Below are 16,974 nucleotides of genomic sequence, written 5' to 3'. Positions count from 1 at the left end.
TCCCTCTCTTCCAAAAAAATCTGAAGCTGGGTGATGTTAGGGATGGGGACAATTTCTTAATCCAGGTGAGTGCAACACTGGGGACCCCCAAAACAGAGGATGCAAAGGTGGCTAAACGCTATTTTTCAGAAGCTGTTCTTTTGGTTCTATGTGACCTTTGAGGAAACTGGAGCTGAAACATACAAAGAACTATGGCAGGAATTGAGGTGTTCCAATATCTCAGGGGTTGCCACAAAGAAGAGAGGGGAATCCACCTATTCTCTAAAAGCAGGACAAGAAGCAACGGATGGAAACTAATCAAGGAGAGGAGCAACCTCGAACTATGGAGAGATTTCCTGACAGTGAGGACAATTAATCAGTGGAACAACTTGCCTCCAGAAGTTGTAGGTGCTCCATCACTGGAGATTTTCAAAGAAAAGATTGGACAGCCATTTGTCTGACATGCTATAAGGTCTTTTATTTGGGGCATTGGACTGGAAGACCTCCAAGTCTCTTCCAAGTCTGTTATTCTGTTAAGATTATAGTAGCACCTTTGGAAGAAGAACGCCCACTGGAGCAGGCAAGGCCCAAGTCATTGTTGCATCAGGTTTTCTGCAGCCAAGGAGACAGCCATCTTGACTTACTGCTGCTCAGGGGTTTTTGAGGGTTGGAAGCAGTGGTGGAATTCAAATTTTTTTATTACTGGTTCTGGGGGCATGGCTTGGTGGGCGTGGTGTGGCTTGATGGGCGTGGCAGGGGAAGGGTACTGCAAAATCTCCATTCCCACCCCACTCCAGGGGAAGGATACTGCAAAATCCCCATTCCCTCCCCACTCCAGGGGAAAGATACTGCAAAATCCCCATTTCCTCTCCACTCCTGGGGGGAAGGATATTGCAAAATCTCCATTCCCAGCCCACTCCAGGGGGAAGGATATTGCAAAATCCCCATTCCCTCCCCACTCCAGGGGAAAGATACTGCAAAATCCCCATTTCCTCTCCACTCCTGGGGGAAGGATATTGCAAAATCTCCATTCCCAGCCCACTCCAGGGGGAAGGATATTGCAAAATCTCCATTCCCACCCCGCTCTGGGGCCAGCTAGAGATGGTATTTGCCGGTTCTCTGAACTACTCAAAATTTCCGCTACCGGTTCGCCAGAACCCGCTGAATAGCACCCCTGGTTCGAAGTCAAGCATATCGGGAAGGCAATAGGTTTAGGGAAGGCAGTTAAGCCACTGACTTGGAAGTAGATGCCAGAGAACATGACGGGCCTTTTCTGCTCAACGCTGAGCATCCTGCCTGATGTGCTAATCCCGAGAATAAATTGTGACTCTGGAGGCTGAGCATCCCAAAGCTCCAATCTCATCCCTGACTTTATACAAACTTTTGCAAAATGGGGAAAAGTTTGCCACCATGCCGGAGGGAGGGTAAGCCAGGATCTTCACCGAAATGAAGCACAGGGTTGAGGCTTGCAAGCCATAGGCCTCTTCCCGAAGCGTGCAATACAATTTACAAATAGAAGTTGTGAATGCTCCCAACACTGGAAGTTTTTAAGAAGAGATTGGATAACCATTTGTCTGAAATGGTATAGGACAGTGATGGCGAACCTATGGCTCCAGCTCAGTTCCGGTGATTTTCGGGCCTTCCAGTCCCACTGGAATTCGGGAAACAGGCTGTTTCCGGCCTCCGGAGGGCCTCTGATGTGTGTGTGTGTGGGGGGGGGGGAAGGCCCATTTTTTGCTCTCCCCAGGCTCCAGAGGCTTTCTAGGGGTCTGGGGAGGGTGAAAACGGCCTTCCCCACCCCACCAGACGTCCTCCGGAGGCCAGAAATGTCCTGTTTGCCGACTTCCAGAAGTTGGGAAATGAGCTGTTTCTGGCCTCCAGAGGGTCTCCGGGGGGTGGGAGCCTAGAAAGGCTCTGGAGCCTGGGGAGGGCAAAAAATGAGCCTACCAATCCCACTGCGTGCCAAAAGCAGGGGGAGCGTGAGGGGGGGTCGTGCACGCATGTATGGGGCACATTGAATTATGGGTGTGGGCACGCACATGCACACGCACACTTTTGGCACATGATGGCAGAAAGGTTAGCCATCCCTGGTATAGGATTTCCTGCCTAAGCAAGGGGTTGGACTAGAAGACCTCCAAGGTCCCTTCCAACTCTTGTTATTCTCGTGTTCAGATTTCCAAAAACTTGTTCCCAACCTCTTTTCACGAGACGCAAAAAAGGAAAACTGTCAGGTACGCTTATCCTATCGCTAGCGAACAATTGTTTTCGTGTATGGCAAAGGACATAAAATCAAAGGTGCTTTTCGTCATGGCCTCTCCCTTGTCTTTTTTCGAAGAGCAAAGGTAGCCTTTAGCATGGAAATACACACACACCCCAACACACACACACACACACAGACACGCATGCTGAAAAGGGGGAGGGGGGAGTGTCAACGGTGTGCCCTCCCCCTTCGCAACAGCAAACATTAATTCCCTTTCGTGGGTCGCAGCAAAACACCCCAGGGAAGGCAGAGAATTGCGGCCCTCATGTCAAGCTTTTTGCAATCAGCCAGGATCTAATTTATGTGCAGGCTCCATCTGGCACACGTGTGAAACAGTTTCTATGTAAAGAGAGGCTCAGCCTCGTAGAGAGCAGGACGGGTGTGGGGGGTGAATGGAGGGGGGCAGGGGTGATAAAACATGACAGAGCCATGAAGCCGACGCATGTGGCTGTGAAAGGGAAGGGGGGGGTGAATGTCAGCTGTCGCCTCCCCGTCCCCCACCGTCCCCCAACCAAGAAGATCTGGCTGGTACGCAAACCTGGCGTACCAGCCAGGCGAGCGCCAACAGAGAAAAGGGAAATGTCACACCTTTTCACACCGTATCAGGGGTGGGTTTCACTTACCTTTGCGACCGGTTCGTTCCTGCGCGTGCCTTGTCTATGCATGCGCAGAAGCTTCTGTGCCAGTGGTGGGTTGCCCCCGGTTCGGACCGGTTCTATAGAACCGGTAGTAAAACCGGAGGGAGGCTCCGCCCACCCACCCTGACGTCATCAGCAGAAGCATGCGCGGCCCCATTGCGAACCGGTAATAAAGGTAAGTAGAACCCACCCCTGTTCTGCGCATGTGCAGATTGTATTTGATGACGTCCGGGAAGGTGGGCAGAGCCTCCTGTCGCCACTGCTACCAATTCGCCCGAACCGGTAGCAACTCACCACTGCACCGTATCCCAGTGTGGAAACCCCAAAGGTTTGGAAAACGTTGCAAGCAGCTTTGGATAAGTCCAGCAAATCACACCGGAACAAACGGGCTTGTGAATGGCTTCCTACAGGGAAGTGAGTGAGCAACTGAACATGGCACAGTAGACGGGGAAAAAGACTATCAGCTTGCTCCAAAAAAGCACATCTGGCATTCAGGGGTCCTTGGTGCTCCCCGAGCTTGGTTCTTTCCTTGCAGACATTTCATTACCAAGCTAGGTAATATCATCAGTGTTAGTAGGGAGTGGGATGTACCACTCCCCAAATCCTACTAGCATTAATGATGTCACCTGGCTTGGGAATGAGACATCTGCAAGAAAAGCACCAAGCTCAGGGAGCATCGAGGACCTCTTGTTTAGACCCTGAACTACAAACATTCTCCTCTGTCGGTGCACCTTGCATTTTTATGCTCCATGGATAACTACACTTCAGGGTGAGGCAACCTGGTGAAGAAATGCTGGCATCTGTTTTCAGCAATGGTGGTTCCTCCTGCAAGGCTACAAGAAGAAAACTAAGAGGACTTCTGGATTTCATGTTTGAGATGTCTGTGGAGACTCTCAGTCATCCAAGTCATAGTTGTCTCAAAGGTGTTCCCCCCCCCAAAAAGGCAGCTGGTTCCACCTGATTGGTTGATTCCACAACCAATTGCATCCTGATTCAGATGACCCTGAGGGCACTGATAAACCCCCAAGTGGCCTCAAGAGCTCTCAGAGAGAGTACTAATGTCCAGATGACTGCAAAGAAATGTGATCCTTCCATTCCCCACCCCATCCTATCAGAACCTATCTGTCCATGACCCCCACCATCAGAACTGATAAAGCTTCTTGGAGGAGAAGTGAAATGTTTTCTTCTTCCTCCTCAAGGAAAAAACAAATCAGTTGCCTTTTGAAAAGCACTGAGACATGCTTGAGATGGAAAAAAACCCAGAACTTTGACTTTGGATTGTGCTGTTTAGATAACGTTGTTGTTATAGAAGTGGCTAATAGATAAAAGTATAAAGTTGAGGCTGTACTGCGCTAAAAAGAATCAGAAGTCAAATGGTTTTTTCCCCTTTTACTCTACACTTAGAACACAGAACCATCATACAATTTGCACGACTGTATCTACTGTAGATGCAGTACACGGTGTCTCAGTGGCTAAGACGCTGAGCTTCTCGATCGAAAGGTCAGCAGTTCAGAGGTTCGAATCTCTAGTGCCGCGTAACTGGATGAGCTCCCGTTACTTGTCCCAGCTTCTGCCAACCTAGCAGTTCGAAAGCACGTAAAAAATGCAAGTAGAAAAACAGGGACCACCTTTGGTGGGAAGGGAACAGCATTCCGTGCACCTTTGGCGTTGAGTCATGCCGGCCACATGACCACGGAGACGTCTTCGGACAGTGCTGGCTCTTCGGCTTTGAAACGGAGATGAGCACTGACACTTAGATTCGGGAACGACTAGCATCTAGGCAAGGAGAACCTTTACTTTTACCTTTTATCTACTGTAGTATGCCAGCTACACCTGTTCCTGAGAGAGCTGAAACTGGCAACACGTCTCAGTTATTATTGTTTTTATTGTCTTTATGTTGGTGGTCTTTTTTTATTTTTGTAAGCCACCCAGAGTCATCAAGAGCAAGTGGGCAGCCCTACAAATTTTCTTAAATCAATAAATAAATACTACAGCTGGACTATTTTTCAAAGTTGTTCCTGAAGGGTTTTTCTGGAAGTTTTAACTGGTGCAAATAGAGGTTGCGGTTTTATTAGTAAGCGCATGGCATCAAAAGTCCATTATTAATGCACATGCTGAAAGTCATAAGTGAGTGAGTGGTGGGTTTCAAAATTTTTTACCACCAGTTCTGTGGGTGTGGCTTGGTAGGCGTGGCTTGGTGGGCATGGCAGGGGGAAGGATACTGCAAAATCCCCATTTCCTCCCCATCAGCTGGGACTCAGGAGGCAGAGAATAGATGGGGGCAGAACCAGTCAGAGGAGGTATTTACCGATTCTCTGAACTACTCAAAATTTCCACTACCGGTTCTCCAGAACTGGTCAGAACCTGCTGAAACCCACCTCTGAGGTGAGTTATCAATGGTTTAGGAGCAAAGTTGTCTCAGAAATACATCACAAACCGGAATATTGCTTCTGGCGCAACATCTTCTTAACCCAATCCATTCAAAGAGAAATCAGCCTCCCACCCGCCCACCCACTGCCAACTTAGAAAAGAGGATTTAGGATTTGTGGGTCTCCGGGGAGCGAAAGTGGGGGTGGGCTCGTAAGATGCAAATTTATGGAGCAGAGCAAATGACACCTGAGCCCTCGGCCGAGGCTCTGAATTGCTTTTTGGCAGGATTAATGAATGAAAGCCACTTAATTACCATTTTGTAAATACAATCTCCCAGCAAGGAATGAAAAATCGATATTCGGAGCTTGCCTTTGCGTGTATATGCTTGGCTTTTGCTACCTGCTGTTGCGATAAACGCATTCCAGTAACCACAGACCCTTTCATGCAATTTATATTCCGAGTTTGCACATCACGTCCCCCAGCATATGCACATGTACACACACACACACACACACACACACACACACACACACACACACACGGCCCTGATGCACAGAACTGAGCCCGGCAGCAGAGAAACAAGGACCCTTCATTGGTGACAGCTTTACATTTTTTTCTCCTTATTCTTTTTCACGCCTGCTCTGAGTGTGTTACACTAGCAGCTCACCCCCCTCTGGGCAGGACACTGCAAGATCACAAGCAGCCTTCCCACCCCTAGACCTTCCCCCCCTCACCTCTTCCCCACCACAACAAAAATGTGTTGCTGGATTGTGACTTATTTTTTTAATGTGACCGAAGAGGGGGTGGTAGTGAAAAAAAGGAGTTCAAATATTTAGGAGCAACCGCACCAACTCTTTCATTAAACGGCTTCCATTTGGATGATGCAATTAATTGTAAATGTAATTTAAATAAAAAATTAGCTTCCCCCCACCCCACCCCACCCCATCCGTCTCCGTCTCCTCTTTTGTTCTCTTTCCCCTGCCTTCCCAGCCTCCATTTGTTGGCACGATGCTCCTGACAGGCCAGTCAAAAGCAGAAAACTGAGAACAGGCTGGCAGGAGAGGAAAAAGCAGAGAGGGTGAAAAGGAAGCAGGAGTTAATCTGCCAGCCTTTGCAAGCTTGGGGAGCTGAGATGATTGCAACGTTTCGTTTGGGGACCTATCCGTGCGAGGAAGGGATCGAGGCAAGTTACAACCAGCTTTACAAGCCCGTCCCAAAATTTTGGGGCTGGCCCCCCCTGAGCTCCTCCAAGAAGCCGACGCCAGATTGATGCCACTTTTAAATGAAGCCAAAGTGGGATTTTTAAATTTGTATTTCTCTAATAGTCTCAAAAGGGATGCACGACTGTATCTACTGTAGATACAGTAAAGGGACGCAGTGACTCAGGGGCTAAGACACTGAGCTTGTTGATCAAAAGGTCGGCAGTTCAGCGGTTCGAATCCCTAGTGCTGCGTAACGGGGTGAGCTCCCGTGACTTGTCCCAGCTTCTGCCAACCTAGCAGTTCGAAAGCACATAAAAAATGCAAGTAGAAAAATAGGGACCACCTTTGGTGGGAAGGTAACAGTGTTCCATGCGCCTTTGGCGTTTAGTCATGCCAGCCACATGACCACGGAGACATCTTCGGACAGCACTGGCTCTTCGGCTTTGAAATGGAGATGAGCACCGCCCCCTAGAGTCAGGAACAACTAGCACATATGTGCGAGGGGAACCTTTACCTTTACCTTAATAGACTCAAAGGGGCTTTTTTTCAAAACACAAAACAAAACACAACTAGAAAAAGATGTTTTTTTTTCAAAAAAAAAAAAATCACCAATGACCTGGATGGTTGAGAATCTCCACAGACATTTCCATAATAGATTGTCTATTGTCTTCATCTACTTTTTATCCTGGCCACTCCCACTCCGGCTTCATCCCCGCCCACTTTTGATGGGTTTGCTCCAGTGGTGAAATGTAAAATTTGTTACTACCAGTTCTGTGGGCGTGGCTTGGAGGTGGTGGGGGTAATGTGACTGGGTGGGCGTGGTCAACTTTTTTTTAAAAAACTTTTAAAAGCATTTTTTCTATAGCCTCTTCGGCCAAAGAGATTGCAGGAAAAAAAAATGCTTTTAAAAGTCTCTGATGATCAGGGAACTCAGCTGGGATTGTCAGAGGCTTTTAAAAGCATTTTCTCTACAACCTCTTCGGCCAAAGAGATTGCAGAAAAAAATACTTTTAAAAGCCTCTGATGATCCCAGCTGAGCTGCGCGATCATCAGAGGCGGTTTTTTTTACTTTTAAAAGCATTTTTTCGGCCGAAGAGGTTGTAAAAAAAAAAATGCTTTTAAAAGCCTCTGATGATCCCAGCTGAGCCGCGCGATCATCAGAGGCGGTTTTTTTTACTTTTAAAAGCATTTTTTTCATCGGAAGAGGTTGTAGAAAAAATGCTTTTAAAAGTAAAAAAAAAAAGCCTCTGATGGTCGCGCAGCTCAGCTGGGCATGGGGGCGGGGCTCAGGGATTTTTGCTACCGGTTCTCCGAACCACTCGCTGCCATTGCTACCGGATCGGGTGATCCGGTCCGAACCGGGAGCATTTCACCCCTGGTTTGCTCCTATCATACCTCTTGAAAATTGAATTTCGAGGACCCGCAGTTAATAAAGGTCTGCCTTCCTGCCATAAATTATACCGAGATTACTAGTCTCATAGAACATAGAATAAGGGGACTTTGGAGGTCTTCTAGTCCAACCTCCTGCTCAAGCAGGAGATCTTATACCATGTTGGGAGTCAAGACAAGATGGACGCGAGACCTTATCCAACCAGATGTTTTCCAGACAGGACTGCAGTTCCTAATATCTCCTTCCACCGTGGCACCTGTTTAACAATCCATACGGTGGGGAAATGTTGGTGGTTGCACCTGAAGCTTTACAACTTCAACAACCCAACAACAACAACAGTGTGGTTTCAATAACACCTTTCTGGCCACCACCTTGATTTCTTTGGGGGGAACCATCTCTTGGGGGCACCCCCGTTTGCCTCTGTGAAATTTCAAAGAATTCTGCATCTTTGTCACTCCTTTTTTTAACTTTTTGCTGGTGCTCACAGACTTCCAGTCATATTACTTAACCCTGTTATCTTTCATTAGGGGATTCTATAACCTAGAGATTTATAGCTTGGCCTCTGTTATTTCCCCGGCATTCTTCTGTATTATTTCCATAGAAACCAAGCCCCCTGAGTGGCAATTTTCGCACTAGGCTCAATCTAACCCGCTATTTCCATGATACAAACATTGCGTCCTTCTAGCACAGAAAAAGTAGGGTTGCCTAAGCTTTGCTGAGAATCAAGATTGTGCTGGTGAGATAATTCCACCGTTCATTATTAAGAGTCCTTTGGTCCAACATTTGAGCCATATCAGAGGTGGGTTTCAGCAGGTTCTGACCAGTTTTGGAGAACCGGTAGTGGAAATTTTGAGTAGTTCGGAGAACCGGTAGTAAAAATTCTGACTGGCCCCATCTATTCTCTGCCTCCCGAGTCCCAACTGATCAGGAGGAAATGGGGATTTTGCAATAACCTTCCCTTGAATTAGGGAGGGAATGGAGATTTTACAGTATCCTTCCCTTGCCACGCCCACCAAGCCTTGCCACGCCCACCAAGCCACACCCACAGAACCAGTAGTAAAAAAATCTGAAACCCATCACTGGGCTAGATGTGTCCAAGAAGTTTGTAGGGCCTGACCCTGACTTTACCTTGACATCTGGTAGATCCAGGCTCAAATACCCAGTATGCCTACTGAACTCTGCTGAACTCGAATCTTACCTATTGTTGTTCTTCAGTTTAATGTGCTCGCTCGGCTCCAAAATCTGCCCATTCTTCAACCATGTGATCTGTGGGGAAGGCTCTCCTTGGGCCAAGCAGGTAAAAATGGCGGTGGTCCCCACAGGTCTGGCAATTGACTGAGGATGCTGGACAAATTCTGCAGGAGCTGGAAAAGAAAAGTGAAAGACACCTTGCTTGCTTGACTTTGGGAATTGAAAGAAATGTAATCCAGGTTTTCCTACACAGGGAATAAATGAATAAGAGCTTCTAGTCCAGGCTCACTAAAATAAATACTCAAATGGATGTTTTCTTCTGGTCACAATCAGGCCAAGAAACAAGACAAGGGACAAGACAAGAGTCTTCTCCAAGGTTTGCTTAAACTGTGGAACTTCCTACCACAAGAAAAACACCATTGGTAAACTCTCTGGAGATCAGGGGTGAAATGCTACCGGTTCGGGCGAATCGGTAGTAAAAAAAAGTTACTGGTTCATCTGAATCAGTATTTCCAACCATCAGCTGTGCCGCGCAATTTATATTCACTAGAATCCTGCTTTCTAGCAAATCTAAATTGTGTGGCACAGTTGTTCCCCATCCTCGCTGTTCTACTTACCTTCAAACGGCTCCTTTTTCCACGCGAAGCGTGTGTTTGGTGCGCACTGCGCATATGGCGTGTGTTTGGTGCGCACCATGCATGTGCGTGTGCAGCATGCGCGTGTGCAGCAGGCAGCGAAATGGTGGCAACCCGTGGAGGATTTCACCACTGCTGGAGATACTTTGCTAACTGGATAGCTCAGCAGACTAATGCATTGTAATTTAACTCCAGCTGCCTGCAATTACTGCTGGTTCGAATCTCGCCAAGGCTCAAGGTTGACTCAGCCTTCCATCCTTTCTAAGGTGGGTAAATTGAGGACCCAGTTTGTGGGGGCAATAAGCTGACTTTGTATAAATTATACAAAAGTATGAAGACTATTGCTTAACTCATTGTAAGCCGCCCTGAGTCTCTGGAGAAGGGCGGCATATAAAAATAAATAAATAAATAAAAAATAAAAAAATAAAAAAGATATTTAGACTCTGGAAAGAGTGCAGAGAAGAGCAACGGAGATGGTTAGGAGACTGGAGGCTAAAACATAGGAAGAACGGTTGCAGAAATTTGGTATGTCTAGTTTAATGAAGAGAAGGACTAGGGGAGACATGATAGCAGTCTTCTAATATCTCAGGAGTTGCCACAAAGAAGAGAGAGTCAAGCTATTCTCCAAAGCACCTGAAGGCAGGACGAGAAGCAACGGGTGGAAACTCATCAAGGAGAGAACGAATTAAGGAGAAATTTCCTAACAGGGAGAACAATTAATCAGTGGAACGGCTTGTCTTCAGAAGTTTTGGGTGCTCCAACACTGGAGGTTTTTAAGAGGAGACTGGACAGCCACTTGTCTGAAATGGTGTTGGATTTCCTACTTGAACAGAGGGGTGGATCAGAAGACCTTCAAGATCCCTTCCAATACTGTTATTCCTACTTAGGGAGTTACATCCTCCAGAGGCTGGGTAAACATATTTAGTTAATTTGTGCACAATACGTTCAGCTATAAAGAACCCAAGTAGCTCAGATTCACACTATATTCTAAGCCAGGGGTCCCCAATCCCCAGGCCGTGGCTGGTTCAGGAGTGGGCTGTGTGAATGGCTGGCTGTCACATGTGTGAGCGGTGGCCAGTGCATGCGCACACACTGGCCCACTATGTGCATGAGCCTGGTCCCCTCTCTCTCCATCAGCAGGTCGCCAAGCCATAAAGGTTGGGGACCAATGTGCTAAGTCCACAAAGCCAAGTTAGATGAACCGTAACCAGGCTTAGCATGTGTGCTTGCAGCCACTGGATTTGCAAAACATCTACGGTGTGAATAAAGTGACTCCCTACAAATCATATTCCATCTTCAAAAGAGGATTTTTTATCTAAATGAATAGAATAGAATAGAATAGAATAGAATAGAATAGAATAGAATAGAATAGAATAGAATATAGGATAGAAGAGTAGAGTAGAGCAGAGCAGAGCAGGACAGGACAGGACAGGACAGGACAGGACAGAACAGAACAGAACAGAATAGAATAACAGAGTTGGAAGGGACCTTGGAGGTCTTCTAGTCCAACCCCTTGCTTAGGCAGGAAACCCTACACCACTTCAAACAAATGGTTATCCAACATCTTCTTAAAAACTTCCAGTGTTGGAGCATTCACAACTTCTGGAGGGAAGTTGTTCCACTGTTTAATTGTTCTCAGTGCCAGGAAATTCCTCCTTAGTTCTAGGTTGCTTCTCTCCTTGATTAGTTTCCACCCATTGCTTCTTGTCCTGCCCTCAGGTGCTTTGGAGAATAGCTCAACTCAGTTAACCATCACAAGTTGCTTACACCTTTTAATTGGCCTGCTAAAAAAAAAAAAATCTGAGATCCAGGATTTACATAATAAACTGAACCATAAACTAACCAAAGAGACTCTGTTGGTGCAATGGCCAAACCCACAAAAATCCAGCCATGGTTGACCCTGACCAAGGTCAGCAAATTGTGCACTTTCAGTGGCTTGGGTTTTTTCCCGGTCCGGTTACCTTTTTTGTTGTGTGTGTATGAGGCCACTGTAAATGCAACCACAGCGCCCTGATACCGTGGCACGGAGCTCCATATGGAAAAGCAAAGATGGGCAAACAATGGAAGGAAGGTAAACAGAAGGGCTTTCAGAGCCCAGCAGCTCCCAGGCAACTCTGGGACAGCCGAGGAGCTGCTAATACTTGCTGGGGCAGGGAGGTCTTTTATGCTGAAGAAGACAACAGAGTGAAGGACTGCGAAGAGCAGCCTATTCAACACTGAAGGGCATGAGCGTTTCTTCAGAGGCGTTTGAAATCAGTTCATCCATCATAGTTCCGAGGCTTTTGACAGCCAGCGGGGAAGAGAGAAGGAGGCAAATAGATTGCCTTGCATTGAACTATTGGATCTGGTCTTCTTTGCTGCCTTCTGCATAGAAGTCCTCAACTTGCAAATAGCTGCTTAGCAACCATTCAAAGACACCCCCCCCAAAGCAACTTATGGCCCAGATTTGAAGTTCTGATGCCCCCCCTTCCCCTTTGGATCTCAACACTACCCTATTTTTCGGAGTATAAGATGCACCTTTTTCCCCCCACAAAGAGGGTGAAAATCTGGGCGAAAAACCGGCCTCCGGGAATTTCTGGAAGTCTGGAAACGGACCCGTTTCCAGCCTCCAAAGGGCCTCCGGAGCCTGGGGAAGGCCATTTTCACCCTCCCGGAGGCTCGAGAAAAGCCTCCAGAGCTTGGGGAGGGCAAAAACACACCCCCTGCTGTGGTGTAGGAAGCCGAGTAGGCCACGCCCACCCAGCAACCAGGCAGAGAACTGGTTGCTAAAATTTTTTAATCCCACCCCTGCTCTGAGGGTTAACTAATCGGGTGGACTTTTTAATATGGAGTAGGAAGATCATTGTGTTTACAGCGGAGAAAGCAACATGTGCTTTTCCGGGGAAGAAAAGAGAACTGAAGTTCAGAAAAAGGTTGGAGATACAAGTTGAATGGAACAAGCCACAATTTGGTTTTCCATAGGAGGGAACAGATGGATGGAATTCGCCATCAAGTGAGGCTCAGAAATAAAGAGGCAAAACTGACTTGTTTGATTAAGGAAAAGAAAAACAAAGTACATTTGTCGGTGACTGGAAACTGTTTACGCTGAAGCTGTATGGCTCCTTGCAGAAACAGAAAAATAATGAATGGATGATGAATGATTTTGATAATTAGAAAGAGTGAAACACGGAGAGGAGGGAATTACAATGGAAGTTTAAAGAGGGGGGGCTAGATAATATATTTATTTGGAACTGCAGTAAAAAAAAAAAAAAGACTGTAAGCCGCTTCTTTATATATTGTTTATCTTTATTTTTCTTTACTTTTTCTATCTGCAAGAAAGAAAGAAAGAAAGAAAGAAAGAAAGAAAGAAAGAAAGAAAGAAAGAAAGAAAGAAAGAGGGAAAGAAAGAGGGAAGGAAGATGGAAGGCCAGCCTAAAAAATTCAGTAACATACAAATTTAAATGAGGCAAAGGAGGCATAGGTAAAAGTGCCCCTCACATATTTGCTAGTCGTTCCTGACTCTAGGGGGTGGTGCTCATCTCTGTTTCAAAGCTGAAAAGCCAGTGCAGTCCGAAGACGTCTCCATGGTCATGTGGCCAGCATGACTCAACCCCAAAATCCGGAATGCTGTTACCTTCCCACCAAAGGTGGTCCCTATTTTTCTACTTGCATTTTTTACATGCTTTCAAACTGCTAGGTTGCCAGAAGCTGGGACAAGTAACGGGAGCTCAGTCTGTTATGTGACACTAGGGGTTCGAACCGCTGAACTGCCAACCTTTCAACCGACAAGCTCAGCGTCTTAGCCACCGAGCCACCGCGTCCCTCAAAGGAGGCCTGTTTGACTGTAATTAAAAGAGGAAAAGAAGAACCTGTTGGTGGCTCCACCAGGTTTTCCTTGCCTGTTTTCCAAACAGTCCATTCCAATCCCTTCCTGTGACTTACTGCTACGCCCCTTCCAGCTGCCTGCTTTTGAAATGATGTAGGAGGCAATGCTTCACCCAACACCTTCCCGAGATGCCATCTGCAGCCACCTGACAGCTTGCGAGCTGAGAAGAGCCATTCCTCAATGCTACCGCTGATGGCTGGACATCAGCACATGGCTAAAAGGATAAATTATTTCGAGGGTTTGGGGAAGAAGAAGAATGGAGCAGGACATCTGAACATAGAGTAGAATAGAATAGAATAGAATAGAATAGAATAGAAGAGAAGAGAAGAGACGAGACGAGACGAGACGAGACGAGAAGAGAAGAGAAGAGAAGAGAAGAGAAGAGAAGAGAAGAGAAGAGAAGAGAAGAGAAGAGAAGATAATTGAATTCTTTATTGGCCAAGTGTGATTGGACACACAAGGAATTTGTCTTGGTGCATATGCTCTCAGTGTGCATAAAAGAAAAGATACCTTCATCAAGAACCATAAGGTACAACACTTAATGATATCATAGGGTACAAATAAGCAATCAAATCATATTAGGAAGCTGTCAATATAAATCATAAGGATACCAGCAACAAGGTTACAGTCATACAATCATAAGTGGAAGGAGATGGGTGATAGGAATGATGAGAAGATTAATAGTAGTGCAGACTTAGTAAATAGTTTGACAGTGTTGAGGGAATTATTTGTTTGGCAGAGTGATGGCGTTTGGGAAAAAACTGTTCTTGTGTCTAGTTGTTTTGGTGTGCAGTGCTCTATAGTGTCGTTTTGAGGGTAGGAGTTGAAACAGTTTATGTCCAGGATGCGATGGGTCTGTAGATACTTTCACAGTCCTCTTTTTGACTCGTGCAGTATACAGGTCCTCCATGGAAGGCAAGTTGAAGCAACAGCTTTTTCTGCAGTTCTAATTATCCTTTGAAGTCTGTGTCTGTCTTGTTGGATCCACTAGAGCAGGGGCGTCAAACTCAATTTCATTGAGGGCCATATCAAGGTTATGTTTGACCTCAGGGGGCCGGGGTGGGTGTGGCCTGGGTGAGTGTGGCCAACATGACGTTACTTGTGTTGGGTGGTGCCTGTGGTGGCCCGAGTGCTCTGCCAGTGAAAATGGGCTCCCAAGCTCCGTTTGCAGCTGGGATGTCCTCTGCCAGCGAAAACAGAGTTCGGGAGCCCATTTTCACTGGTAGAGCGCTTGGGCCACCACAGGCACCCCCGCCAACTCAAGTGACGGCATGTTGGCCACACCCACCCTGGCCCCCAAGGCCCCCTTCGGCTGGGATGGCCTCCTGTAAACCTCTTCCAGTGAAAACGGAGCTCGGGAGGGTCGCACATGGCCCTCATGAGCTCTGCTTTCATTGGCAGGGGCACTGTGGGCCAGTCCTTCGCGATTTCCAGGGCAGCCCCGCGGGCCAGATCTAAGCACCCCACAGGCCGGATCCGCTCCCCGGGCCTTGAGTTTAACACCCCTGCACTAGAGACAAGTTTCCCCAAGGATCGGCCCCATCACAAGTCCGAGAGCTCGGAAGACTAAACCTCTGGGTCCCGGTAACGGATGGGTTCTACTTACCTTTACTACCAGTTCCCAGCGGGGCTGCGCGCTCTTCTGCACATGCGCAGAAGCGTTCTGATGATGTCGGGGTATGTGAGTGGAGCCTCCGGCTGGTTTTACTACCATTTCTACAGAACCGGTGTAAACCGGGGGCAACCCACCACTGGTCCCGGTGACCGAGCCAGATTAAATCCTGCCAAAATCTTGCGGTTTCCGAGAAGGGGAAATCATTTTGAGCCCACCTGACAGAAAGAAGCAACTTCCAGGCCTATTGAATCTTTGCATTTTTTCCCAACTCTTGTGAAAATGTCCAATTAGGGAGCTCGGGTGGGAAAATATATATAATTTTACAATCCGAAACTCGTCAAGCTCAAACGGTTCCCAAGAAAAGCTGATGAGAAAGGGGGAAGCGGCCGACTTCAAAGACAAAATGAGGGCTCGTAATCAGGAAAGGATTAAGGCACCATTCAACGGCTGGGTTGCCAGCTGGGTTGTTTTATCTACCTCCTCTATTTCCCCCCCCTTTTTTTTGTAAAAAGGCGTTCTCTGCAAAAAAAGTTCACCATGGAGACTGAAGACTCAGCAAACATTCAAGAAACCCCCTTTGCTGGCCACGGTCATTAAAAGTGGCTTTTCGGAATCGTCGTTAGGAGCTGGCAGTGGCGGGGAGGGGGGCAGGTTTTCCTGTGCACAACAACACACACATGATTTCAAAGGATTTCCACCGACTCCCAGATCAGGGGTAGAGCCCCAATCGTGCAGTGAAAAAGGGGGAGAGGCAGCGCGGGAATCACCTCCCTTCTTTAGTTTCCTTTTCTTCTTCTTCTTCTCCTCCTCCTCCTCCTCCTCCTCCTCCTCCTCCTCCTCCTCCTCCTCCTCCTCCTCCTCCTCCTCCTCCTCCTCTTCTTCTTCTTCTTCTTCTTCTTCTTCTTCTTCTTCTTCTTCTTCTTCTTCTTCTTCTTCTCCTTCTCCTTCTCCTTCTCCTAATCCTCCTCCTTTTCCTTTTCCTTTTCCTCCTCCTCCTCCTCCTCCTCCTCCTCCTCCTCCTCCTCCTCCTCCTCCTCCTCCTCCTCCTCCTCTTCTTCTTCTTCTCCTTCTCCTTCTCCTTCTCCTTCTTCTTTTCGGAACGCAACCAGAAGAATAAACCAACCGACCAACTTTTCTTTAGTACCTTTAATAGTGGTTAAGAAATACGCCTGCACAGGTAGTATTTCACCTGGTTGCTCTCAGCACAACTCAAAAAATTCTGTGGACGGATTTTATGAAAAGAGCATTAACTTTGGTGAGTGAAGCTCACTTCATCGGATGCATTGAGGGGCTGGCTCTACGTCTCATGCCCTGGAAAGCTTTGAATCAAACATGTCAGAATTAGAATTAGAATAACAGAGTTGGAAGGGACCTTGGAGGTCTTCTAATCCAACCCCCTGCTTAGGCAGGAAACCCTACACCACTTCAGGCAAATGGTTATCCAACATCTTCTTAAAGACTTCCAGTGTTGGAGCATTCACAAGTTCTGGAGGGAAGTTGTCCCACAGATTAATTGTTCTGCCAGGAAATTTTTCCTTAGTTCTAAGTTGCTTTTTATTTATTTTTTATTTTATTTATTTTATTAAATTTAATAAAACTTCTCTCCTTGATTAGTTTCCATCCATTGCTTCTTGTCCTGCCTTCAGGTGCTTTGGAGAACAGCTTGATTCCTTCTTTGTGGCAGCCTCTGAGATATCGGAACACTGTTATTGTGTCACCCCTAGTTTTTCTTTTCATCAAAAGTAGACATATCCAGTTCCAGCAACTGTTTTTCATGTGTTTTAGCCTCCAGCCCCCTAATCATCTTGGTTGCTCTTCTCTGCACTCTT

At 46.9% G+C, this 16,974-nt stretch overlaps 1 protein-coding gene across 1 annotated transcript in view; it reads right to left on the bottom strand.

Moving 5' to 3' along the window:
• The window catches only part of IGDCC3 (immunoglobulin superfamily DCC subclass member 3), a 125,302-nt gene that overhangs the window by 19,737 nt on the left and 88,591 nt on the right, over window positions 1-16,974 (bottom strand). Inside the window, 1 exon segment of the mRNA XM_034424761.3 lies at window positions 9,038-9,203. Coding sequence (XP_034280652.3) covers window positions 9,038-9,203 — 166 coding nt within the window.

This window comes from Pantherophis guttatus, chromosome 13 (assembly GCF_059756535.1).
Source record: "Pantherophis guttatus breed Tessera chromosome 13, ASM5975653v1, whole genome shotgun sequence".
Lineage (NCBI taxonomy): Eukaryota > Metazoa > Chordata > Lepidosauria > Squamata > Colubridae > Pantherophis > Pantherophis guttatus.
Note: the sequence above shows the minus strand (reverse complement) of the source record. Positions and strands in the feature narration are given on the sequence as shown.